The sequence below is a fragment of the Monodelphis domestica genome, chromosome 1 (genome assembly GCF_027887165.1).
Source record: "Monodelphis domestica isolate mMonDom1 chromosome 1, mMonDom1.pri, whole genome shotgun sequence".
Taxonomy (NCBI): Eukaryota; Metazoa; Chordata; class Mammalia; order Didelphimorphia; family Didelphidae; genus Monodelphis; species Monodelphis domestica.
In genome coordinates, this window is record NC_077227.1 from 266,102,201 (window position 1) to 266,129,360 (window position 27,160).

A 27,160-nucleotide genomic window follows, 5' to 3' on the forward strand; every position below is an offset into this window, starting at 1 on the left:
ACTTAACCCCATTTGCCTAGTCCTTGCCCTTCTGTCCTAGTGTTGTTATTAAGACAGAAAGTAAGGATTAAAAAACACCCAAAGGATTTTGAAAAAAAATGTAGTGTATTCCACATATTGATTTCAATCAGTACTACAATTAAGCAATTAATCCATAAGTATTTATTAAGCACCTTCTATAAGCCAAGCACTGTTCTAGGTTCTGGAATCACAAGTAATTGAAATTGTCAATATACTCCCTCTTCTCCCCTTTTCCCTCCCAATGAAATCCTGATGAAAGCATAGGTCTCTTAATGTTGTAGCTCTCTTACTCTTGATCAAGGAGCTCATCAAAAACTGGGATTCTTTGTGTCTTGGTCCTCAAGAGTCCCCAGGATTTCCTTTCATTTTTGTCCAAATCATCTGAACTGGTGCTAGAACTGTCCCAGAATATTTCATCTTGGACTTGTTGTTTGAGGGACCATCTTCGCAATACATCACTCCTCCTGGGATTATATTCAATCTGTTCATGATTCTTTGCAAATTCTCTATTCTGTTCATTTCCTACAAAGGACCAAAGTTCTTTTAGAATTCAATCCAGCATAGTTAATATTGTGTTCAAAGAAGAAATTAAGAATCTAGATTGATTAATTAATTTATTTAACAGACTTTTATTCAGAGTCTATAATATGCCAAATAATGCATTAGAGCTACAATAACAAAAAAAATTACTTAATCCTCTAAGAGGTTATATTCTATTGGAGCAAAACCACACACACATTCATGTGTATGTACATATAAATATGTGTAATATATTTCCATTCATATGGAAACACACATCAATGTTGAAAAGGAAATACAAAATGTATGCAAAGTAGGTACAAAGTAACTTCTGAATTCATGGCATTGAGGTTAGGATAGGCTTCCTGTAAGAAGTGACACTTAAGCTGAGCTTTGAAAGAGTGTAGGTAATTTATGAGGTGGATGGGAGGATAAAATGGATTTCAAACATAGTAGACAGCCTCTACAATGGCTTGGAGGTAGAAGATAGAATATTGCATATGGGGGATAACAAGTAAACCAGTTTGGAGTCTGTGAAGAATAGAAATGTGCAATTAAACGAGAAAGAAAGACTGGAACCAGATTGAGAAGGGCTTTAAATGCTAATCAGAGAAGTTTATATTTTATCCCAGAGGCAAGAGGAAATCACTAGAGCTTTATCAGGAAAGTGACATAGATTTGGTGCCCTAAAAATATCACTTAGGCAGCTGTGTGAAGGATAAATTGGAGAGAGGAGAGATTAAACCAATTAGAATGCTATAGTAATATTCTAGGTGAGAGATGATTATAGTCTGAACTCATGTGGTAGCCATATGGGTAAAAATAAGGAGACTGATGTTATAGAAATAGCAGAGGTAGAATTGACAAGATTAATTGGATTATAAGGGCTAAGAGGAAAGAGTTAATACTGAGTCCAGGGTTGTGAACCTGAATGGACTAGATGGTTAATGGTATCCTCAACAGAAAGAGGGAAATTAAGGAGTATTTTGGAAACAATGAGCCTGAGATACCTACCTCTAGTTGAATGTTCCTCAAATGTCCAGTGGGCATTTGGGAATACAAGACTTAAATCCAAAAGAGAAATTAGGATCAGATATATAGGTTGCAGATTTGTCCACATATAGATAATACTTGAAGACTTGGTTCCTAGAAAAAACTAATTTTTATTCTAACCTCCAGATTTTCTTTGCTGACAAAAAATACCTTTTAAAATTTCATTTTTATGATAAAAAGTAGCATTATCCTTTTTTGATGTACTCATTGTGGACTCATACAGATCTAGAAGATAGTTAGGTAAATCAACATTGTCATTTTTCTCTTTCCCTTAGAATAGCAAACTACAACCTGAGGACCCTATCCTAGTTGCCTGTTTTTGTGCAACCAAGAGAGACAAAAATGGTTTTTACATTAAACAAACAAACAATAAAACTAGAAGGTAGGCAGCAAAGAAGTTGAAAGGAAAGCCAAATTCCAGCAAAAGGAGGGGGGAATGAGATCTTCAGATGTATCATCAAGCCATTAGTTAGTGGGGAGTGAAAGGGGTGCCTGATAGCTATACTTGTCTTGCTCTTTATACCAACTGGTGGCTTTATTTCCATTGCATTGCCAAAACACGCTTGTAAAGGCATAAAGTGCAAGCATTATGATTCTATTTTTTAAGTTAGGAAATTAAGGAAAGGAAGATCAGCGACTTGCTCAACATCACAAAATTGTCAAGAGATAAAGCTAAGAGGCCAGTTCAAATTTTCTGACTCAAACCTGATGTTGACAGACTGTGAAAATCCCACAACATCTGGAGACCTCTCTGAGATGCATAAAGTTTACTTGAGTGAATCTGCTTTTCCTCTGAACACTGTGTGGGCACCCTCTTCCTGACATCCTTATGCTCCTTATTTTGTTTGGCTTAGACTCCTCCCAGCAACTGCTTCCTTTGTCTCCTTTCCTGGGGCCATGGGGATAAATAATAACTAAAAAAGAGAGGGTGTCAGTTCAGATCTGGACTCTGGCACTGCCACTGTGATAGGCTCACAACTTCATTGTTCCTCGGTTTTCTTCTTGTTTAAAATGAAGGAACTGGATAAATGGCCTTTGTGGTCCCTTCTAGCCCCAGACTTAAAATCTTAGGACACTTTGGGGAGCCCACCAGACTCTCTTGAGGGAGAACTCCTCTGTCTCTACAAAACCCATGACCTTTGGGAGTCTTGGGAGTTGAACCGGTGTGAAGGTGATTGTGACCCAGGCGACATATGCACTAACAGGAGATTATGGGGAACTTAGTGGAGCCGAGTATGAAACTTTGGACTCTTCCTGACCTTTATCCACTTTCTGCTGGGACCCAAAATTAGCCACACCAAAAGCCCAACCAGTTGTTTTTGCTGTATCTTTTCCTCATTGCCCCTACTTCCCCATGAACCTGTGTCTCATGGTTTTGTTTTAGGGGCTTTTAATTCTCACATTTACCTTTAACTAGACCTGCCTGGTTAATTCACATAAATTTTATCCATATTTCTTGAATACCTAGCATTTGCTAGATCACTAGTCAGAAGAGAAATGGATTCAAATTCTGTCTCTAAAACTCATTTGTGTGTGAGAAAATGAACTGCAGTAATAATGAATCAGATATATCTGGTGCTTTAAAACCTGCAAAGTACTTCATAAAAACTCCTTCTTTTGATCTGGGCAATAACCCTTTGAGGAAAATGCTATTATATTCCTCTTTACAGATGAAGGAACGGAGCCTGAAAAAGTTTAAATGACTTCTACCTCTAGCTTCTTCAGGAAATGGAGGTAAAAGGAGCAGATGAGAGGAGGACTTGAGCTGAATAAAGGAAAGAAAACAGTGTAGGGAAGTGGACTGAAGCACCAGGAATAGAGGAAGGAACACTACATCAAATTATCAGGCCTGAAAGAAAGAGGGTTGGTATTCAGTTGGGACCAATTCTGTCCCTTAAAAGTCACTTGAGGCAAGATAGAGGTCAATGAAGATAGAACAAAATCAGAAGAACAGAAAGGATTATCAGAACTTAGTCTGAATAGTTATATGCTTATAAATATGAGAAGATAAACTAGAGGAATATTTTCAAAAATATAAAATTTTTTTTCCTTAAGAATGAAAGGGGGAGGGGAGTTTGAAAGAAATAATTTCCAATTGAGTTGGTATTGATTATCCTGATGATTTATTTTTAGCTTGTAAGGCCTAATTCAGATAGCTTTTAGGTTAAGATATATAACCATCTCATTTTTGCAGAGCCAAGCCCCTGTAGCTGAGCTTAGCTTGCATTAATATTTCTTTATTTCTGAAGTCTAAGTTACCATCTGGGCCCTGCTAAGTTACCCTCTGTGTTTACCTCTGTGTTCTGCTAAGTTAACATTTTAACCACATTTACCACAAACACCAGACCTTCCAGCTCACCCAATGATTCCATGATATCAATTGTAACTGATGTAATACTCCAGCCAATCTGACAGTTTGATGATTACCACACCCTGCAAAATGTCCTACTATGTCCCTGAAATGCCCACACCCAACAGTGACAAGTTATACCCAGATTGTACAGGTCAAGTGACATGCCTCATCCAAATGAATTCCATTCAAAAGAACTTTCTCAAGACACCTGTAATTGCAATTCCCTTTTTCTGATATAAAAATAAACTGTGAATCACTCCTTTGTCTCTGACTGCTGGGAAATCAGATGGCCCAATTTGTTGACAACTGTTAACCTTGCAAATAAATCGTTATGCTTGCAAATTTGAACCTCAGACTCTATTTCTGACAATAAATCAACATACTCAAACTTGCAGAAGAGCAAACAGAAATCTTAAGAATATTAATCTCAGAAAAGGAAAAGAACTACTTTCAATGGAATTTTTTGTTGTTCAGTCATGTCTAAGGCTTTGTGATTCCATTTGGAGTTTCTTGGCAAAGATCCTGGATTGGTTTGCCATTTTATTCTCCAGCTCATTTTTTTTTTTTATAGATGAGGAAACTGAGACAAACAGGGTTAAATGAATTGCCCAGGGTCACATGACTAATAGGCATTTGAGGTTGGATTCCTGACTCTAGGCCTGGCATTCTATCCACTGTGCTAGTTAGTTGCCCAATGGGACTACCAATGATACAATTCCAATGATTTTTTAAACCTGTACCTTTCATCTTGGAATCAATACAAAGTATTGGTCTGAGGAAGTGTTCGAGTTTTGATGAATTCACAGAAGAATTGTATCAAACTTTTAAAGATTAATATCACTGTCACAAATTATTCTTTAAAAAATGAGAATGAGATTAATGTATTCTACTATCCTCCTTTTATGAGACAAATATAGTTCTAATACCAAAATGAGAGGATAAAAGCATGGGAGAACAATAGATAAATGTAATTAATATTTATTAAAAATATATAAATTACTTAGAAAATAGCTTCACATTTGAACAAACTTAGAAAAAGTAGAAAGCAATCTGGAATAAATTAAGTTTAGACCAATACTTTCTTGGCATATTCTACAATTAATTAAAAAAGTAAGAAAGACCATGCCATTTTAAAAATAAAAGAGAAACAGATTGTTTATATTTTACAACTAAGGATAGGATATGTTTTCTTAGTTAAACAAAGGATAGAGTCAATTACAAAAGATAAAGCAGCTAATTTTAATTAAATGAAGCTAAAAATATTTTGCCAAAAATTAATACATTTAGGATATGAAAGGAAGCAGTCAGATGGGAAAATATCCTTTTATGAACTTTCTCATATAAGGATTTAATATCCAAGACATGAAGGCAAATAGCACACATACTGTGAAAACTGTAAACCTTATAATGTTTGATGCTATAGTTAGTCCTTAAAGCATATTGGTAAAGATAGATAAGACTTGTACTTTTCCACTTCTTCCATAATATGCCTCTAGTTTATTCCTTTCAGCTGACAAGAGAGGCACCTCAAAGCTCAGCTATGTGTACAATTCACCCAACATTTTCTGGATGGAGTTTTGTAAAACTGCACAACACTGCTAGGGGATACAGAAGGATATGCTTATGATTAGAGACCCTTCAATGTGATTAGCAAAAATGAACACCGAAAGATTAAGATGTTAGTGAGCTTTGGACATAGAGTATTAATCAGTCAATAAGTATTTATTAAACACTAGGGATACAAAGAAAATAAAAAACAAGGGTCCTGCCCTCAAAGAACTCACAATCTAATATGGGAGATATGCAAGACATAAACAGTATAAATGGAAATAATCTCATATTGAAGGCTTAGTAGGAGGAGGATCTGAGAGACATCTTTTATAGATGGTAGTATTTGAGCTGAGCCACGAAGAAGCCCAAGGTAGCTGGAAGATACTTGTAAAAAGGGAGAAGATTCAGCTATGGAGCTCAGAAAGTTAAAAGGTACAGTGAGGAGTTGGGGTGTCATGTGCAAGGAACAGTAAGGAAGTCAGTGTCACTCATGGAGGGAAGTAAAGTGTAAGAATATTGGAACGGTAAGACAGGATCAAATTGGAAAGGCTTTTGAAATGCCAAGTGGAGGATTTCATATTTGATTTTGGAAATGATAGGGAACCACTGGACTTTATCAAGTCGGGGTGGATGGTTGAAAGGATGACACAATCAGAACATGTACTTTTGATAGAATATTTTGATAGATTAGTGGAGGCTGAGTTGGAATGGGTAGAGACTTGAGATAGGGAGACCAAGCAGAAAGCTATTGCAATTGTGTATTAGACATAAAATGATGAGGGTCTGCCCAAGGGTGGTGGCTATGTAAGGTTAGATAATAAGATATGTAGGCAAAATGTTGTGAAGGTAGAGAAAATAAAGTTTGACAACAAATTGGATATGTGGGGTGAGTACAAGTGAGGCAATGAGGATGACCCTTAATTTGGGAACATGGATTGCTGAGAAAATGGTGATATCCTCAACAGGACTAGGAAAGTTCAGAAGAGGAAATGGTTTAGAGGGTGGGATGAGTTCTATTTCAGACATTTTAAGGATGAAATGCCTGAAAGAATCTGATTTAAAATGTCTAAAAAGCAGTGGGTAGTATCAGAAGAGACACTAGGATAGATATACAAATCTGTATAGAGATGATAATTGAATCTATAGGATTTAATGGAATTCTTAAGAAAGACTAGATAGAGAAAGTAATCAAGAGGGACCATCTTGGACCTTGGGGGACACTCACCATTAATGAACATGCCCTGGATAAAAATCAAGCAAGGGAGACTGAAAAGGAGCAGATAAGTCATGAGGAAACCAGGAGAAAAGAAAAATACCATGAAGACCCAGGAAGGAGAAAGAATCTAGAAGGCGATGATAGTGTCTTAGAGAAGTTGAGAAAGATGAAGACTGAAAGAGAAAGCCAGTAGATGAGGACTAGGACATGGACATATTAATGATTAGACAACTCAGTTGAACTGCTATTGGTGGCTAATGCAAATTAATAATCTTTGGTTTCATATCTTAAAGAAAGCAGCAATTATCCTCACTAAGAGATTTTTAAGACTAGAGTAATCTCCATTGGTGGGTTCAATTAGGCCCTATTACAGACTGGCAACAAGTCAAACAATCACTACAAACATATCAAAAGAGCCTAGAAACTATCTCTACCAGGAAACGATATTTCCCTACCAAACAAAGGGTAGAACCAATTTATAATATAAACTCATGTTTGTATTTATGTATCACATATATTTCTATATTTAATATGTATTTAAACAGAAAAGTTCTAGAAAATTATGAGTGGGTTTTTTTAAAGTGGGGAAAAGTCCAGGTCTATTTTTTCATGTGTGTAGAACTCCCATCATAATTCAGTAATTTATGATTTATAATCTTAGTGCAATATGTGTCTGTCTTCTTCACTCTTGTTAGTAGAGAATGGAAGCCAGCTCTCTATCCCCTATATGATGTTACCTTTCTTAGGAAATGTATAATAAGACCAAAAGGTTAGGTCTTTAGAGTTTTCAAATCAACTAGAGAAAGGGAGTAGCTCCATAATAGGCTGGTATTGGTGGTGGTGTCACTATTTCTGCTTATCTGGAGACATTTTCTCATGACAATTTAGAATAATTATGTTCCAGTAAGCATGCTTGTTGTATTTAATTGAGTTATATTGGACTGGGTTGGGAATGACATAGTACTATTTGGGAAATCAGGAAAACTTTCCAATATATTACCATTCTATGTGACCTCAGGTATATTAATAAACCTTCTTGTCTTTCATTTTCTTTAATCATTAAATGAAGATTTTTCTTCTTGTTTCTTCCTAGGGATGAGTGAGTTATGTGAATCTAAAATGAGTGAGTCTAAAAATACTTATTATAGTGTTAAGCCAACTGAAATACTAAATTAATAAAGATCTTTTGCAACTGTGTTTTGTAAGTTTCTCTGTTTTTCTTCTAATTTCTCATTCCCAAATTGAGCAAAGTTAAATTCCATTAGTACAGGAATAGGAATGGCCCAAATCTACTGGTTGTTCTCTTTCCACTGATAATTTGTCTGAAAAGGCTAAAAACAAATTAGGAAAATTTTATTTCACTGAGAAATGACAGAACTCACCTTTATTTCCATTCATGAGTACATCAGACTTTCTAGTCATAGAGTTTTTTCTGCTATCATTTTTTTGCATGTTTTCCAGGATTTTCTTAGCTTTGTGTTTATTAATTCTTGCGTCTTTGTGGAGATTTCTCTTCAGCTCAGCCTGAGCCTGTAAATGATTCAACCATATTAATAACAGAGAAGTAAATAGCTAACTTCCACAAATTTAGCAGTCTCCACTACATAGAATTCAGCCTCTGACATCCTGGGCATTTTACAGTTCATGTGTTCATTATGAGGATAAAGACATATGTTGGAGTGAAACTTTTCAAAGAAAAAATCTCAGAAGTAACAACAATTTCCAAAATCAACTTGGTTGCCATTTTGGAAAAAGACTGAAAGTGCACTCAATCAAAAAAAAAAAATACACAGTTCAATGAAAGTTCTCTTCTCTAAAGCACATCTCTACAAACTAAGATGTTTGGATGAGTCTCTATATGTTGCAATATTCCATTTGCTCTACCTTGGATACTATCTAAAGGTGGTTTTTATTAATATATTGAGATGATCCTTCATTAGGGACGTGCACCCTGACTTATCAGGAAGAAATAAGTGTTGCTTGAAAGAACAGAAAGTTTTTCAAGATCAGTCAGTTAACAAGCATGTATTAAATGTTTACCATGTGCTAGACACTTTGCCAAGTAGTGGGAATGTGCATACAAGCCAAAAGAAAAACAGTCCCTGTCCTCAAAGAGCTTACTTTTTATTGGGGAGGACAACAAATAAAAGGAAGCTGAAGGGGAACAAGGAATATAGAGAAGTGCAACAAGTAAAGCCAGGTGGAAAATGAAGTGATATCTGGGCTTGAGCCCCTTCCTTAAGAGGAGGTTCTGAGAAGAAGCTCTCCCCATTCATTTCAGAGAGAGTAGTGACTATAAGGACAAAGAGTCCTTCTGAAATGTAAGTTGCAATTCCATCTGTCTTCTAGGATAAAGAGGAAGATGAAAAGTCCAGAGGAGGACATCGTATTTGAAAAGGCAGAGAGCAATTGTAATATGTATTAGGAGATTGTTAGGTAGAAGAATATGACAGTCAGGAGGAAGGGAACAAGAATATACACATTGATTATTTGAAGCTATTTATTGGCATGATGAAGCTCTTCCTGTAAATGGTGGAACTGGCTTATTTCTTAGTAAAGTAGCTTCTTGTACTTTGAGGAATGATAATGGGGAGCCATAGGTGTCTTCAGGTGAAAGGTTATAAAACAATGATCAGTTGAAGAAGAGAAAATTGATGGTGGTTAATGTCTTCCTGCTGGGAGATACTGAAGCAGCTATTTGTCAAGCTGATAAAAAAAAATACAGAGAGATATGTTCTTTTCCTGAATCATGTCTTTAAGACTTGATGGAGAGCTTCCAAAGAATTGTAAAAATCTGAAGACCACTAGCTCCTTCTGGTGATTGACATGGATTGGGGGAGAGAGATGATTCTACCACAAGGAAACTAGATAATATTATCAGACTATGATGTTCTGGGGGAAATAAGTAGAAAACCCGGGGAGAATTCGTTATCTGTAGAATTTAAAAAAAAAAAACAACCTTCTACCAAATAAAGATAAGGAAAGGCAGATTTGGGAATGGTAGGCTTTTGGCTAGTATTATAACAGTACAAAAACAGATTTTTCCCTGAAGTCTTTCAAGTCCAATCAAGGTAACTCTAAATTGAAAAAGGAAGGAAAAAAAGTATGCACATAGTAATCCCAAGGCTGATATCACATAGAAGGTACAACATAAAAGAAATAGTAGAAAAGAGGTCCATAATATACAGAAAATAATATCCAAGAGGAAAGTCAGCAATAAAATCTATGGCCTCAAATGTTTACCTAAAAATGCAATTAACAGAGTGATGCTAATGTAAAGAGACAAATTGGAACTCAAAGCTATTACTAAATCTCTCTGGGATGGGATTCATGGCTGAAATTTGACTCTTATTCAAAAGGCAATATATAAATTAACAGAGTGGAGTTTTGCTGTATATTAAGATGATATATTCACATGAGGAAATCTAGGAATTTGAGGGGAGGAAAATGGTGGAGAGTATTTGGGTGAGGATCAACAGCAATAGAAACAAAAGCCATTTTGAAGTAGGAGTCTAATAAAAACTATCCAGAATGAATCCAGAAGGAATTCATTAAGAGTCTGGAGGACAGACCATAAGCCTGACAGAGTGCATGATATTATAGGAATTTGTATGAGATTTTTATAAGGAAGATGACCATCAGCTGGCATTCTTCCTTTGCAAAAGTAGAACAGTTAATTTCATTCCTCAAAAGGTGAGGCAAAATTTCAAACAGTCAGAGAAAGGAAAAATAGGTCCAATGGCTTGATACTTTTCAGAGGGGAGCTGGTCAAAAAAGAATGGGAAGCTCTCAAGAATGAAATTCTGGAGACTTAAAATGAAATTATTCTGGTGAGAAAAAATGGAGCTAGCTAAAGAGAATAATCTGGATGCAGAAAGCTCATTGACAAATTTAAGATAAAAAAGTAAGTATGAATACCTGATGGAAGCAAGGTCAAGTTACTGAGCATAATATAATAGACTAGGACAGTAATGGTGAACCTATGGTATGAGTGCCAAAGATGGCATGCAGAGCATTCTATGTGAGCATGCATGCAACCCTCCCATCTCCCCAGAGTTTGTTACTAGAAAGGCAGAGGGACTTGAGCGGAGCTGCTCCCTTCCCCTTCAACACCATACCTTCACACCCCTCTGTCCAGCAGTCCAGTGGGAGGTGGGCAACTCACAGACAACAGAGCTGGAGGGGAGGGGAGGGCTTGGACCATTCCCCTCCCCCTCTTTCACCTGCACTAAGGACAGTCCTCACTTCACTCATCCCTCCACCCAGCAGCCCAGTGGGAGTGCTTTCTCCCTCCCCTGTGTGGGGTAAGGGGGAAGGACAGGGCATGCAATCTCTTAAAGGTTCACTGTCACTGGACTAGGTTGACCATGGCAGAAATAAATTCAGAATAATCCAATGTTGGTAATGAATGTTAAATACAACAACAAATATTTTTTGTAATTACTGATTTTGAGGGATAATAGAATAATATTAGAAGGGATAAGTTAATTCATCAGAAGAAGTAGAATAGTAACACTAGTTGGGAGGCAGATTTAGTGTACTTTGGAATCAGATGACCTAGGTTCAAATCTTGTTTTTGATGGCCAGGGGGAGTTGAACTAAATTATCTCTGAGATCCTTTCCAGCTCTAGAAATGTTATCCTATGATAGTGAGTAAATTAAGTGACCCAACTCATTTCTCTTATGTTTAAGCAGGGAAGGATATAAAGAATGATTAGGAAGGGAAAACCACTTTTTACAAATCTGAGTTATCCAAAAAAAAAAAAAAGAATTGGCTTATCTCGGGAGGTCATGAGTTCTCTGCCATTCCCCTTGGAAGTTACCAATCAGAAGGTAGATTATTACTTGTTGAGGATATTTTAGACAGAATTCTGTGGCTTTCAAGCTCACTAACTCTGAATCTGTGACTTGTTGTTCAGTCATTTTTAGTTATGCCTGACTCTTTGTGGCCCCATTTCGGGTTTTCTTGGCAGAAACTGGAATTTCCTTTTCCCAGTTCATTTTTTTACATATGAAGAAACTGAGGCAGAGTTAAGTGACTTGCCAAGATCACACAGGTAGTAAGTGTCTAAGACCAGATTTCAACTCAGGAAAATGAGTCTTCATAACTCCAGGCCTACAGCTATCCACTGCTAGTTGCCCTCTGCAACTTTATTACAAAACAATTCCATGGCATACATTCCAAGAGAGCAGTACTAATAGAGCAATGGCAATGAATTTTAGAACTAGGAATTTTTGCACTAGAACCAAGCACTACAAATTACACTTGAAAAAAATGGTACCGAAAGTCCTTTCTGTTATGAATAGAGAACCAAACTGCATTGAAGGGATACGTAAAGACCTTCCAACATGATGAAATCAATGCTGAGGAGGAAACGAGTCATCTGGTAGCTTCCTATTTTTAGCTAATTATTCTTGATGGTGTTAAAGTTAGTTGCTTCTTCACATTTTGGCTTCTAAAACTAGGTTACTGAGGACTGGGGGGAGGGGTGGTTAATCCCTATAGTAAACAGGATGAAAAGTAGCCTTGAAACCTTCTTGTAAGAGTTCCAGAGCTATTAGTGCCTTCTCAATTTCCCATCAGGTGGCAAAATCACCTCACCCAAGTTCTAACTCTGACACAAGTAAATGAAGTAGAAATTTCCACTCTTTTCAAGCCCTCCTTGAAAATTCATTGAAATTAAAAAGTAGATAAAGCATATTAAGAAAATATTAAGTAATGGCAGGAGAAAGAAGATAGTTGCTTAGGAATCTTATCAGGATAGATTTCTTCCTGACCTTTCCCATAGTCATTAGTATTATTAACTGAATCTCTAAATAAGTTCAGTGATTTTTTAACCCCTTCCTAAAAAAAAGTCTTTGAAGATATTTTTATAGCTCTACTTATAGGGAAAGAAGAGTTAGGTGGATAGAGCACTGGTTTTGGATTCAGGAAGATCCATCTTCCTGAGTTCCAATCTAGCCTTAGACATTAATTATTTGTGTAACCCTGAGCAAGTTATTTGACTCTGCCTCAGTTCCTCATCTGTAAAATGAACTGGAGAAGGAAATGGAAAACCACTCTCATATCTCTTCCAAGAAAATTCCAAAAGTAGTCATGAAGAATTGAATATGACTGAACAACTGAACATCAACAAATTCATGGGGAAAGGAAGAAAAAAAACTTACTCCTCCTTTCTGAGGTTTTAAACATTAATAAATGATAGCTTCTCTCCTCTCTTGTTATTCTTACCTCTTGTTTCTTGCAGTTCATTTCCAACATTTTCATTTTGTTTAAATATTGTCTTTTCCCAGAAGAGTATGTTAGGGATTGCATTTTCTTTTCCAGATCCTGCTGTAAAAAGGTAATATATCAGTTTAAGTAGAATTAGCTGATATTTACATACTACCTTTAAGATTTGCAAAGAGCTACCCATGCATTATCTCATGTGCTTTTATTGTAGCTAGGTTTACAGGGTCAACCACACTTAAATATAGGCTATCTTTTACCCTGCTACTTCACTCATTCCCATATTTAATATTATTATTCTCTTTTAAAATATTCCAGGTGTGTGTTTGTATGTATTTCTAATTAATAATATTGTAACCTTTTCCTACATTAATCAGTTGTTTTTCTCCTCCATCTTAATATATTAAACATTACGTAGTGATTAAAGTGGAGAAACCTTTTTCTAGTTTAGCCATTTATATTTCTATATATTAAATCCTTTAATAATAATAAATATTAAATTTACAGAATATATATATATATAATTTATTATTAAATAAAACCAATAATAAAAATTTATAATTTTTTGGCTAAAAAAGATCTCAACCAAAACTACTTCAGTCCTTCACTATACAAAGGACTTCACTTCTAGAAATATAATTTCACTATTCAGTTCACTCCAAGCACTAATGAAACTCTCTCAAGAATCCTCTTTTGATTTTCTTCAAGAGTTAAATTCAATCTCTAAGGAAGCATGTTAGTCCTTTTTATTTATCTGTTTTCAGCCATTACAAGTATACATTTTATCCAGAAAGTACTTAAAAATGCAAGGTCCTCATAGTCTTTTCACACAGAATTTTCTTTATCAATTTTTTTAACCATAAAATAAATGAATATACTTCATTATGAAAGGATTTGCTTCTAACCTTTCCATTTGTCTTCCCCACATATTGTTCATAGGTACCCATTTTATAAAAGCAAAATAAATCCATTCATCCTTTCCCTGATTCCACAGGAAGAAATACCTGATAATACAACTGTTACAATTGTCACTCCAAACTGCCTTTGTTTCACAACATTCCATTTGGCCCATAAGGATACAAGTTGCAGTATCTATAGACCCTATGGGTACTAAATAGGTGCTATATGTACCCCATGAGGTAGATAAATATTAATAGGATCTCATTTTATAGATGCAAAAACTGAACCTTCTGGGGCTAAGTGAATGACCGAAAGTCATTCCGTTTAATAAATATAGAATGGGGGGCAGCTGGGCAGCTTAGTGGATTGAGAGTCAGGCCCAGAGATGGAAGGTTCAAATCTGGTTGCAGACACTTCCCAGTTGTGTGACTCTGGGCAAGTCACTTAACCCCCATTGCCTAGCCCTTACCACTCTTCTGCCTTGGAACCAATACAGAAGATAAGGGTTTAAAAACTAACTAAATAAATAAATATAGAATGGGATTCAAATCCAGTTCTCCTCTAATCTCTACAAATTAAATGCTTGCTTCCTTTCACCTTACTGTAACTAAATGCAATATAAATCATGTGTGAACAAGCCTGAGGTGAATCTTTCTATATCATGAATGAGACATTATTGCTCTTGGTGTTTATTGTTGCTTCTTGATGTATACTATATTGTCATTTTAAAAACGGTTTCTGCTGAGCTTAGTTTTTAAATGTATGCATTTAATTTGTTCATAATATTGTCCCTCCCTTAGTCCTGGCCAGAGGACAGTTTCTTCTGGATTTTGCCATTCATAGGTTAAATGGAGCTTTTTTTTTTTTTAATTTCCAAAGATAACTGCATGGCTTGGCAAATAGAATGCCAGTCTTTCTAGTCAAAAAGATCTGGTTTTGAATCCTGCCCGAGACACAATAACTATGCTACCCCAGACAAGTTGCTTGATCTCCCAAACTTCAGCTTCTTTGCTTGTAAAATCTGGATGATAATAGTGCTGACTCCATAGGTTTGTTATAAAGACCAAATGAGATAATGTATGCAAAGACATTTTCAAACCTTAATGTGCTACAAGATATGAGCTATTACTCTATCAAAATATGATAATTTAATGAGAGATAAGAGGGTTGATTTATTTGGAAAGTGGCTGCTCCTAATTGGAATGCTTGTTTCATCCCTATAAAATGCAAATATTGATGCTAGGAGCTGCTGTAGCATAGAAAGGACCTGAAATTGATCACTTGTGACATTGGTCATTCCTTTCCCTTGGGAACCAGTAACAATGCAGATGATCCCAGTGGGCAGTGAAGACATTGGTCTGCCTATATTCTTCAGCAGCGTTGTGGTGGGTAAAAGGGAAGAAATGTGGTAGACAAAGCCTTTCAATTATACTTTTCATATTGAGCTTGTAGAAGACCTGTGTCAGGGAATGTTACCTGGAACAAAAACAATTTCTTTTAAGCATTTGTCTGGGAGCCAGCTCGGCTATGTAGGAACCTGTCAGCTCAAGCACTGTTTTTACACAGGTTTATAAGATTAACAATGCCTGGAAAATCATCTGCATAAGTTGCAAGACAATACTTCTTTATTTTGGTTGATCATTACCATATGGACTGAATTTCTGTGGGGGAGCTGGTGGAGGAAGAAGAAAGCTTCAAACTGAAGGGAGCAAAAAAGACACTTAGTGCAATTTTCCCTCTACTTGTTTCAGGAGGTATTCCCTCTACCCATCCAAGCTCTCAGGGTGGGTCCCACAGGGAGTGGTTACTCCAGGTTCAAAGTACTCTGTTCTTTCTCAGCCTTTAAAAATCATAGCTCATAAGCCCAGAGTATCATCATTTGTTCAAAGTAAAGGCATTTAATGAAATGGCAAAGTAAGAAAAGTAGCAATAAAACATTGTCCCATCAACCTAGGGGCATTTTTCTTATATATACACACTTCAATAGAAGAGTAAATACACATGAAGAACACACGTGGAGAGGCATACACATAGGAAACATGTTCACTATAGCCTTAGCCTTTTCTTTGGACTCCCCAAGTTAAGGGGTTAGATTCCTGTGAGAGCCCTTAGCCTAGCTTTGCATTCCTAAACCTCTCAATTCCCATCTCTGAAAGTTAGACAATAAGTCTAGTAGTAGTTATTTGCTCAGTAAATACCAAAGAGGTCTTTCTCTACTAGTCAAACTTTAAGGTTCTTTTATTTCTCCCATGGAGATGAATGGGTAAGGAAAAGTCACAGAGATATGTTTAACCCAGGAGCAAGGTGATAATCACTATGCCTGATCACATTCTTAGGCTTTTTTTTTTTTTTTGGTATTTCATATATGGCCAACTTGAAAGTCTCAGATGGGTTTTGAGGTATGTTTACCTTTATGCAAGGATGTAATTTTTCAAATTTAGTAAGTTTAGCTCATGGGCCAAGAAAATGAGATCATGGAAAAGAGTACTGATTTTAAGAACAAGAGAACTTGCATATAAGTCTTGATGCTAAGTGAATCCTTAATTAGGACACTAAATCCTATTTTCTTAAGCAAAACAACTGAGTTTCATAGGATCACAGAGATGGAAATTACCATTTTTACATATGGAGAAATTGAAGTCCTAAGAGTTCAAATGACTTACTCAAGGACACACAAATGGTAATTATCAGAGCCAAAATTGGACGAGGTTTCATTATTTCAAATTCAATTTTATTTCTAATATGCAATATAGTATCCAAGTGAAATTCCTTCTTTCAACATTCCCATTTTTACCACAAGGCAAAAAAAGTACAGGACCTCATCATGGGCAGAGTTAAGTGGGTCTATGCTCTGACCAGGTAATAATTACCAGTTTGCTGCAGATGGGCTTGGGCTCTCAGTACCAGGTAATATATCTTCATGTTTCATAAAGCTTTCAGTTTGCATTTTAAAATCTTCCATGCTGCCATGATGGAAAAAAAAAAGACACCACCATTTCCCTACTTTCCCCATTTCCTCACTGTTAGCAATATTCACCTTTTTCTTTGGGGTAGTCTCAGCTCCTTTATGTGTCAAGAACTTTTCAGCATTGGTGATTTCTGGTCCAAAAGGTTCAAATATCTAAAGTCCAAGAATTAGACCATTCAATCAATATTTCTCAAGGCAACAATGAAAGATAAAAATCAAACATTAAATTATTTTCAAGTAAAAATGTCACTCTCACCAGAGTTCCTTTCATCTCCAAGATTCTATAATTTTTTACAGTTTTGTTCTTGTTGTGAAACAATTAATAGATTTCAGAGATGAAAGGAACTCGGAAAGGTAATTTACTGGATAGGTCTCTACTTCATAGCATTTGTAGTATAAGTAGCAATTTTGGTGTCCAGAATATCCTTCACGATGTATATCCTGTAATCAACATTTTAAAACAAATGCAGTTGCCAAAGGGAAAGCACCAGGTGGGGACAGAGTAAAAGGGAGACAGAGACCCTGAGATACGTTTGCTTATTGGCAGAGGCCTTGAGGCTATAGGAGACTCTAGGAGAGGCTGTTAAAGGAGACAAAGTAGGGGCAGCTTGGGAAAGAGCTGCCCTGGCAATAGAGACTGGAGTCTAGTAATATACCTATTTTAAATGTTTTCTTCTTTTTAACTAGCTAAGCTCAAGAATTTCCTTCCATTTCAAAGAGAGTAAATACCTGAAAGCACTTCTAAATATTGGTACCCCACGGCCAAATGCTAGTTAAAGTTTCATTTGGATCTATGTCATTCAAGATAGAGAAGATACCTTATTTTTAAAAGTCTCCAAAGAAAATGCCACATTTCCATCAGTAATAACTATTAATTCTAATGAAACATATTTTAGGTAGCATCTTACATTAACATTTTTATTTTTAATGGGAGGTAGGAATACTGGGGTGGAACTGAGGTGAATTATTCATTAACAACAAAGAGTGAGTATACTGGCAGTGGTGGTTGCACAAGCATGTGTCAAAGGACTTAGAATTGAAAGGGACCTTAAAAGCGATCCAGACTAAATCTCTCAGTTCAAAGATGAAGAAATTCCGGATCAAGAACATTGAGTTACTTGTTCAAGGTCATATAGATAACCTAAAGAACTAGAATCCATGTCTTATGACTTAAAGTTTAAGCCTCTAAATTCCTTCCACCGTCCTACACTGAACTATAAGCCACAGCATCCTCCTGTGCCCCTTTCTTTGCCCATCTTGTCTTTCAATCTCTTATGAGCTATTGCTGGAAGGTGGCTGAGGATCAGAGCTACAGAATTCCAAAGCAATATTTTATGATGTCAAGGCTTATCAAACAAATTGAAATTCTAAAAAAAACTCTGAAAGATATGATGAGGCTTCAGAAGTCACAGGATAAGATATGAAAACAGCTATGTTGCATCAATAAAATAAAATGTTTTAGAATAAAGCTTTTTTGTATTTATTTATTTTCTCTGATTAGACTTCAAATTTCTCAGAGAACAGGAACAGTTCCATTAAAGGAAATAACGGGATGGGAACAGGGAGGAGTAAGAAGAGACATGGCAAGAAGAGAGGAACAAAAAAAAAAGGAAATTAATGAATAACAGTATCACTAATATGAAAGTCAGATGTTTTGTTTTTAATATGTCCCCGAAAAATATGAGCTTCAAAAATGCTAAAGTTTTCTGAAAGTCTTTCAAAAAATTTCATGTTCTATTAATACCGCTTTAATAGCCTAAAACTAAACTACAACTTTTGGGACACCCTGTACCTATGACTAGCTTCTCTGTTTGATATATGGAAATATAATAGACCACAGACTTCACTTCTCTGTTTTCTCATCATCATATACTACAAATATATAAGTATGGAAGGAGTTAAATGATGGGTTTTCCTATGGAATGTTTATATGTATATATACACATACTTTCAGCAGCTGAAAAGAATCAAGATTTACAATATTGTCATAACCCTAAAAATGGCACTAGATGGCAGTAACTTGCATTGTAAATAGGAATCTTTTTTAATCATTCATGCTTGCTAGAGAAATTCCCTGTATAATACTGTGAGAAAAATAAGCTTCCAACTAATTCAGTTCCCAGTATTCTTTCCCTTCTATCTTTTCCTTCTCATTCCCCCAAAGTAAAGAAATTTCAGATAACTAGCTAAAATCATTGCCTCAATGTTTCTGTTTGTTATGAACACTCCATTTTACTGCCTGGGAAGTCAGATGGAATGAGGAAGCAAAATGGTAAGCAGAGAACTGGACCAAGAGTCAGGAGACCTGACTTCTATTATCAGCTCTTCTACTAACTGGCTGTGTGATCTTAGGTCATTTGCTTTACCTTTCTGGATCTTATTGCAGTCATCTGTAAAATGAAGAGGTTTGATTTAGAGTGTCTCTAAGATACTTTCTAACTCTAACATTCGTAAGACAAATACTTTTGATGGGAATCAGTGGGCGAGAGTGGTCCTTCACACTATGTTCTCACTCTCCAACTAGCTGCTAAAATGGGAGATGAATGTAGGGGGTGAGGATCCAGGGTTACACCAGTAAAGGATTTCAACAGGGATCTCTGGTACCCCTAGTAGCAAGCAAGCCCTTTTCTCCTCCCAAAGTACCAGGTTTTGGTTTGCTAATATCTCTAGTCTGGGGGAATAGGACTCAATTCAAGTTGCAATTAGCTTTCTCCACTTATGACTTATTACTTTGAGATGGCCAGGAAAACTGAAGCATTCCCTGGTTTGTGATATTTCAAAGAAGTACTATTTGACTTGCTTCTCTATTGAGGATTGGCCATGCCGACTGCTTTTATCCAGATTCACAATCTTTGTAACCTCTATCACTGAAAATGCTATTAAATACAAAACAAAGATTTATAGTCACTAATTTCCTTTACCAAACACTGAAATAAACGGTAGTGAGAGAATAGACAGAAATTGTAGCAAGAAAGGAGATCACAGATCTGGACGGCCCCGGTTCCCTGAAAATAGATTCCCTGAAAATAATTGTATACAATAAAAGCCCTTTTGATGGCAGAAAAAGGGATAGCTACTCTTGTTTGGTCTCTCCCCTTCACGCAGAGAAGAGCATAGACGTCTTTGGGGGAGTTGTGTAGTTACCCAGAGCCATGCTCGTCTGACGTGGAGACAGAGAAGGAAAGGAGAGGGTCCCAACAACCATTACTCAATTGACTAACAATATGGCCATGGCTTGACTGCTATTAGCAGATGCAACGTGACTCCAAAAAACAGATTTCAAAGTGTTAGAGGAAAGAGTCAGAGCAGCACAACTTCTCCACTCTTTAAGGTTCAAATGGAGTTAAGAAGCAAAAAGATGCTCTTATTTACCTGACCCAGCTTTCCCTTTTCTTTTTTTCTTGAATTCCTTGTAAGTATCAAAGAAGCACCTTTTTTTGTCATTTCAGTGACTGGTAGACTCCTTGGAAAGAGAATTTTCATGGTAATAGGAGGCTACTTAATTTAACTCTGATTTCTTCAGAGATAATGTAAGAGTATTTTCTGGAGTACCTGGGAAAGTACTCTTTTTTCTTTTTTCTTATCTTTATTTGATTTTTAAATTTAGGGAAATTTCTATAGCATTGAGTGTGCAGAGGGAAATCCAGTAACCCAAGTGTTACTGAGAGTTATGTAGGATTGGGGATTCAAGAAATCTTGATTAAATCAAGAGCATATTTATTTTCCTTAAAAATAGAATTTGGTAACAACACCCCTGGTCTGAATCTGATGGTTCTTTATAGCTGCAGTGAAAAAGGATAGCCCTACATAAAGCAGACCATTGCATGGTACACTGCTATAAGAGTCTGATATATTAACCAAAATGAAATAAAATGAAGATTTCTTCCTTATAATAGAAGGTCGAAAGGAATGAAAAAGAAAAGGATGCAGTGAAAAGATTCTCTTTTTCTTTATGTTGAGTATTTATTAGGCTGAAGACAATTGGTTCTGCAAAAGGTAAGAAATAGTTTCAACTGGAATTCAGGGAAAAGAACTCTGGATCTGAAGTCAGAAGTCCTCAGTTAAAATCTCATCTCTGTCCCTTACTATTTATGTGATCTTGGACATGTCACAAGCTACAGTTTCCTTGCCTTTAAAATGATAGGGTTAAACTACATGGCTTCTATGATCCCATAATATAACACTATATTAAACTATAGTTTGAGATAGAATTTATACTTATGGAAAATAGAATTTCAAGGAGGTCAAACAAACCTATAAAAAACCTAAGCCTGCCTTTCTTCCTTCCTTCTTCTTCCCTCCCCACCTCTTTTTTCCTTCCTTCCTTCCTTCCTTCCTTCCTTCCTTCCTTCCTTCCTTCCTTCCTTCCTTCCTTCCTTCCTGCCTTCCTTCCTTCCTTCCTTCCTTCCTGCCTGCCTGCCTGCCTGCTTTCTTTCCTGCCTTCCTTCCTGCCTTCCTTCCTTCCTTCCTTCCTTCCTTCCTTCCTTCCTGCCTGCCTGCCTGCCTGCCTTCTTTCCTGCCTTCTTTCCTTCCTTCCTTCCTTCCTTCCTTCCTTCCTTCCTTCCTTCCTTCCTTCCTTCCTTCCTTCCTTCCTTCCTTCCTTCCTTCCTTCCTTCCTTCCTTCCTTCCTTCTCTTTCTTTGGTATTTCATGGTATTGAGAATTACTGAATCATTCTTTAAGCCAGTAAGTTTTTAGTTCAATTCCTGCATCTGACACTAGTTGTGTGACTTTAAGCAAGTCACTTACTTATCTGTTCTTTAGGAAACCCTCAGACTTTAAGTCCCAGAGCAGTTGCTAAACTCTATTGATAGAGGGAGTTTCCTCATTTGGGAGTTCTTTATAGCAATGAACTCACAGGTCCAGTCTCTATTCCTATCCCTCTTGAAAGAGCTGGTAATTGAATGGGGTCCAAGAGGTATAAGCAAGGGAGATGGGAAAGCTATTGATATGAGGAACAGCTTGTGCAAAGGCACAGAGATGGAAGATGGAATGTCATGTCTGGGAAACAAAAATAGGCCAGTTAAGTTGGAATGTAGAGAATGTGAAGCAGGTTAACATGTAATCAACCTGACTGGGATCAGGTTGTGAAGAGTTTTAAATGCCAAATAGAGAAGTTTGCATTTTATTTAAAACCCAATGGGAAGCCACTGAAACTTTTTGAGCAGGAAATGATATGGTCAGACCTATGATTTAGCAATGCAAATTTATAATTCTATCAAGGATAGATTGTATAAGGAAAACACTAGAAGCAAGGAAAGATCTAGTTCCTTCATTTTTTAAAAATCCTATCCTTATTGTCCTTACCTTTCTATTTTGATTCACATTCCCTATCCTCTACATATACAAACACTGTTGTCTCCTGCTAATTAGGATTGTGAATTGCACCGAGCAATCCACAAACTCTTAATTCATTCTCCACTTTCAGGATGATTTTGTCAATATCTGAGAGTGTAATCATTAGCCATTAAAGGCAGACCAAAGATGATAGGCTTGCATGGGGGTAGAATCTCTACCTTTGGCTTTATCAGTACTGAACTAAGCAATCTAAACAAGTCACATAACTCTTGCAATAGAAATTTTGTTTTTCTTCAGTAGCTCAGTCAAGTTAATTCTTTGTGATCCCATGAACTTATCCATGGGGTTTTCTTGGCAAAGACAATGAAGTAATTTCTTTCTCTAGTGTGTCTCCATTTTATAAATAGAGAATTTAGGCAAATAGGGGTTAAATGGCTTTCCTACAGTTACACAGCATCTAAATATCTAAGGCCAAACTATTCCAAAGTATTCTAGATGCAGTATTCTATCCATTGTGCCATCTAGCTGCCACAATAATAAAAAGTGTATATCTAATTTTTAAAATCAAACATTTTATAAGGTCCAGTTTTTTAAGGTATCAAATTGGTAGTTCAATAGTTATATACTTATCCTTAACCAAAGTAACATTTTAAGACTGTACAATATGGGGGGAAATGCTTTTTTAGTATCAAAAAGGTATGTTTTACTCAAAAAGTGAATGCTTACTCAAAAAGAAGAGAGGTAAATCAATGCTAAATGAAACTGAAGCAATCCTGCTTCAAAAGAATGAGCTCAAGTGCATCCCTTGGGTTGACCCAGGCATCTGAGTGGAACTGCGTGGAACTTATCTCCAATTCTACCCTTCAAATGTCAATGTTATGTGCTGCTTTCAAATGGGTCAGAGATCTCATTTCTGCTGATGTTAAGCCTCAGGGCTCCACCTCTATCTATTTCTCTGCCTCACAGAGATGATCACTCAAAAGTTAGACCACTAGGGAAAATCTATATTTGGTAATGTAAAACCTTTCAATATTCTTAAATCAATTTATGTCACAAGAAAATGTACAATGGAAACATATAAATAAAAAGAGACTAAAATTCTGACCTGAGTCAGATGAATAAGTTTTTAAGATGAACGCCACAAAATGCAGAGGTAAGAGTACTTTAGAGACATTGTTGTCCAAAAAATAAGAGAGAAAAACGAACATTTCATATTGTATATTGAAGCATATATTAAGAGAAAAAGTTTAAATTCATGTTCAATATATCAGTTTTGTATGTTGGTTTTTTCAGTTGTCAGAAGGCAGAAGAATTTTTCTCTGAAATGTCTTCTAAATCAGAGGCATCACGGATGGGATGCAAGAAACCCAGGATAATACCTTAAGATACTTGGGTTTTTGTTACTGAGTGACTTTAGGCAAATCATAAAATGATTCTCATTTTGTTTATCTATAAAATGAAATTGACAATGGCAGTCCGGGATATGTGACATAATTGCTTCATGAAGATCAAATTATATAAAATATAGAGAAGCATGTTGAAAAGTTTTAAAATTAAATACAAATAGAGAGTTGTATGCTGGGAACTAAGATGGTGAAGTAAAGGATGATTTGTTTGGCTGAATCCTCCAAACATACACACAAGAAAAAAATAAATTGCCTCAAAACAAAGGAAAACATGGAGAACATGTCTCATTGGGGTAAGAAGAGAGAGTAGCTCAGAAGTGTGACATCCATGGGAAATGGTAGAACTCGGAATAGGCTACTTGGCCAGAGGCAACAAAGTGGGAGAGTATAGGACCAACTCAGTCCAAGCCACTCTGCATGTGTAGCAAAGATAGAGAGGACACAAAACCAATACACTCTTTTGATTCCTAAAGCACAGATGCTTCAGAATGCTTGAGTCAGTGAATACCAGATTGGGAGACCAGCCCAGCACAAGCCATTTGGAAGGGAGTAACAAAGTAGCACAGCACGGACTAACCCAGTCTATGAGCCAACAAGGGGAACTGGCAGCATGGGGAGCAAATATAGCTGGACTAAAAAGCTACAAGTCTTCCCACAGCAAGTCAGCAGGGCTGTAGGAAACAAAAAGCAGCTAGAGTTATCCTAAACACCAGACAAGAGTACTTTGTGAGTTTGGAACAGTGCTCACTCTGCTCCAGGAGTAGAGAAGAACCTCAATATATAGATAAGGTAATGGAAAAAAAAATAACTAGAAAAATGAACAAAAGTCAAAGAAAAAAGCTGATATTAGTCATTTTCATGATAGATAAGATCAAATATGATCTTAGAATAGGATAACAATGCCAAAAGGAGATAAGTGAAGCCTCAAAGGAAAGTGTGAAAGAACCACTAGAAGAACTTGAAAAGAAGATTAAAAAATCAGATAATAAAGAAATTGATGGAATGACTCAGAAGCTGGAGGAGGGGGGAATTCACTGAAGAAATAAATTTCCTAATAAGTAGACTAGGCCAAAAGGAAATGGAGGCACAAAATACACTGAGGAAAACAGCTTCTTAAAGACTAGAATGAACCAAATACTAATAGAGGTAAAAATAAAAACAAACAAACAACGAAGAAAACACTTCTTAAAGAGGAAGATTAGTCAAATGGAAAAAGAAACATAAAACCCAAGGAAGAAAAGAACTTTGTAAAAATGAGAATTGGACAAAAAGAAGCTAATGAATTCATAAGGCATCAGGGGAAAAAATGAGACAAAAGCAAAAGAATGAAAAAATAGAAGAAAATCTGAAATACCTCACTGAAAAAACAACTCACCTGGAAAACTGATCCAGAAGAGATAAAAAGAAATTGAACAAATGATTTAAAAAAAACTCCCTAAGAAAAAGGCCCCAGAGCCAGATGGATTCACAAGAGAATTCTACCAAACATTCAAAGAAAATTAACTCTAATATTACATAAATTTTTTGGAAAAAATAGGGGAAGAAGGCATCCTTCCAATGGTACTGATACCTAAACCAGGAAGAACTTAAAAAGAAAACTATAGACCCATCTCCTTACTAAACACTGGTGTGAAAAATTTGAATAAAATACTATCAGGGGGATTACAGGAGATTATCATAAGGATCATACACCATGACTATATGTGTTTTAAACTGGGAATGCAAGGATGGTTCGATATTAGGAACACTATCAGTTTAATTGCTAATATCAATTATAAAACCAACAACTTTTGACAAAATACAAAATGAATTTCTTATAAAAATATTAGAAAACATTAGAATAAATGGAACTTTCCTTAAAGTGATAACTGGCATTTACCTAAAACCATCGGCAGGCATTATCTATAATGGAAATAAACTGGAACCCTTTTCTATAAGATCAGGGATAAAGCAAGGATTCTTATAATCACCACTATTATTCAATATTGTACTAGAAATGCTAGCTATAGCAATAAGAGAATAAAAAGTAATTGAAAGAATTAGAATAGACAACAAGGAAACAAAATTATTATTCTTTTCAAATGATATGTACATAGAGAATCCCAGAGAATCAACCAAAAAAACTAATAGAAATAATTAACAACTTTAGCAAAGCTTCAGGATATGAAATAAACCTGCATAAATCTTCATCATTTCTATTTCCCACTAACAAAGCCCCAAAGCAAGAGATAGAATGAGAAATGACTTTCAAAATAACTGTAGACAATATTAAATGCCTCAGGGTATACCTATCAAAACAAGCCCATCACCTATATGAAGACAATTACAAAAACCTTCACAAAAAGTCAGACCTAAACAAATGGGAAAATATTAATTGCTCAAAGATAGGCTAAGCCAATATAATAAAAATGATAATCCTACCTAAATTAATTTACCTATTCAGTACCATACCAACTGAACTACCTAAAATTATTCCATAAAACTTGAAGAAATAATGTCATAATGTATCTGGAAGAACAGAAAGCCAAAAATATAAAGGGGATTAATAAAAATTATGTAAATGGGAGGCCTAACTGTGACAGATCTCAAAATATACTATATACTATAAAACAGTGATCATTAAAACAATCTGGTATTGACTAAAAAATAGAGTAGTGGATCAGTGGAATAGGTAAGGTAATCAACACATGGTAGTTAATGACCATATTAATCCAGTGTTCAATAAAATCAAGAATCCAAGTTTTTTTGGAAAGATTTTATTATTTGACAAGAACTGATGAGAAAACTGGAAAACAGTGTGGTGGAAACTAGGCATAGACCAACATCTCACACCATATAAGATAAGGTAAAAAATGAATACTTGATAAAAAAAATAAAGGGTGACACCTTAAAAAATTATAGGAACACAGAAAAGTTCATCCATCAGACTTATGAATGAGGGAAGAGTTTATTTCCAAAAAGACATAGAGAACATTATGAAAATGAAATGGATAATTTTGATTACATTAAAATAAAATGTTTTTCTACAAACGAAACCAATACAACCAATATTAGAAAGGAAACAACAAGAAATTTTTAGAGTAAATATCTCTGACTTATCTCTCAAATATATACATAACTGACTCATTTATAACAACACAAAAACATTCTGTCACTGACCAGTAGTTAAAGGATTTAAGCAGGCAGTTCTCAGAGGAAAATAAAACTATTTATAGTCATATTGAAAAAAATGTTCTAATTCACTATACATTAGAGAAATGAAAATTAAAACATCTCTGAGAGACTTCCAGGTAAACATGGCTGCAATCTAGATGCGACTCTCTTCCCCTCCCCAGCACCGAACGAAATAGACTACCTCAGAAGAGCATAAAAATCACCTTTGGAAGAAGGGAGGGACTCGGCAATGCCCCAAAGAAACGAAGGTACCTGGAGTTTGAACATTCCCACACTATAAGGAGGAAGAAAAGCTCGCACAAAAACATGAACTGAGCCGCCCCTTCCCCCTCCTCCCCCCCAAAGCAGAGTAAACTATCAGAGTGCTCACTGGGACAGCAAGTGAGTGAGGAGCGTCTCTGTCTGGGGGGGCACGGTCCTTGGGATCTAAAGATTGCAAGGAAATGACCTCTCAGGGTGGTTTCAAGGGAGAA

The 27,160-nt window shown here is 36.0% G+C and overlaps 1 protein-coding gene across 7 annotated transcripts in view; it reads right to left on the bottom strand.

The window, feature by feature from the left end:
• The window catches only part of CCDC198 (coiled-coil domain containing 198), an 84,639-nt gene that overhangs the window by 27,732 nt on the left and 29,747 nt on the right, over nucleotides 1–27,160 (bottom strand). For 4 of the 7 annotated variants that reach the window (XR_008914986.1, XR_001626729.2, XM_016428621.2 and 1 more), the window contains exons 3-6: nucleotides 16,880–16,963; nucleotides 12,946–13,047; nucleotides 8,096–8,243; nucleotides 312–543 (exon numbers count right to left, since the gene is read on the bottom strand). Coding sequence is in view for 5 of the 7 variants with exons in the window: in XM_016428621.2 (XP_016284107.2) it covers nucleotides 312–543; nucleotides 8,096–8,243; nucleotides 12,946–13,047; nucleotides 16,880–16,963 (566 nt within the window). In the remaining 2 variants the exon portion in view is untranslated. The remainder of the gene's footprint in view (nucleotides 1–311; nucleotides 544–8,095; nucleotides 8,244–12,945; nucleotides 13,048–16,879; nucleotides 16,964–27,160) is intronic. The other 3 variants (XM_007472942.3, XM_007472945.3, XM_007472946.3) reach the window with 3 other exon arrangements.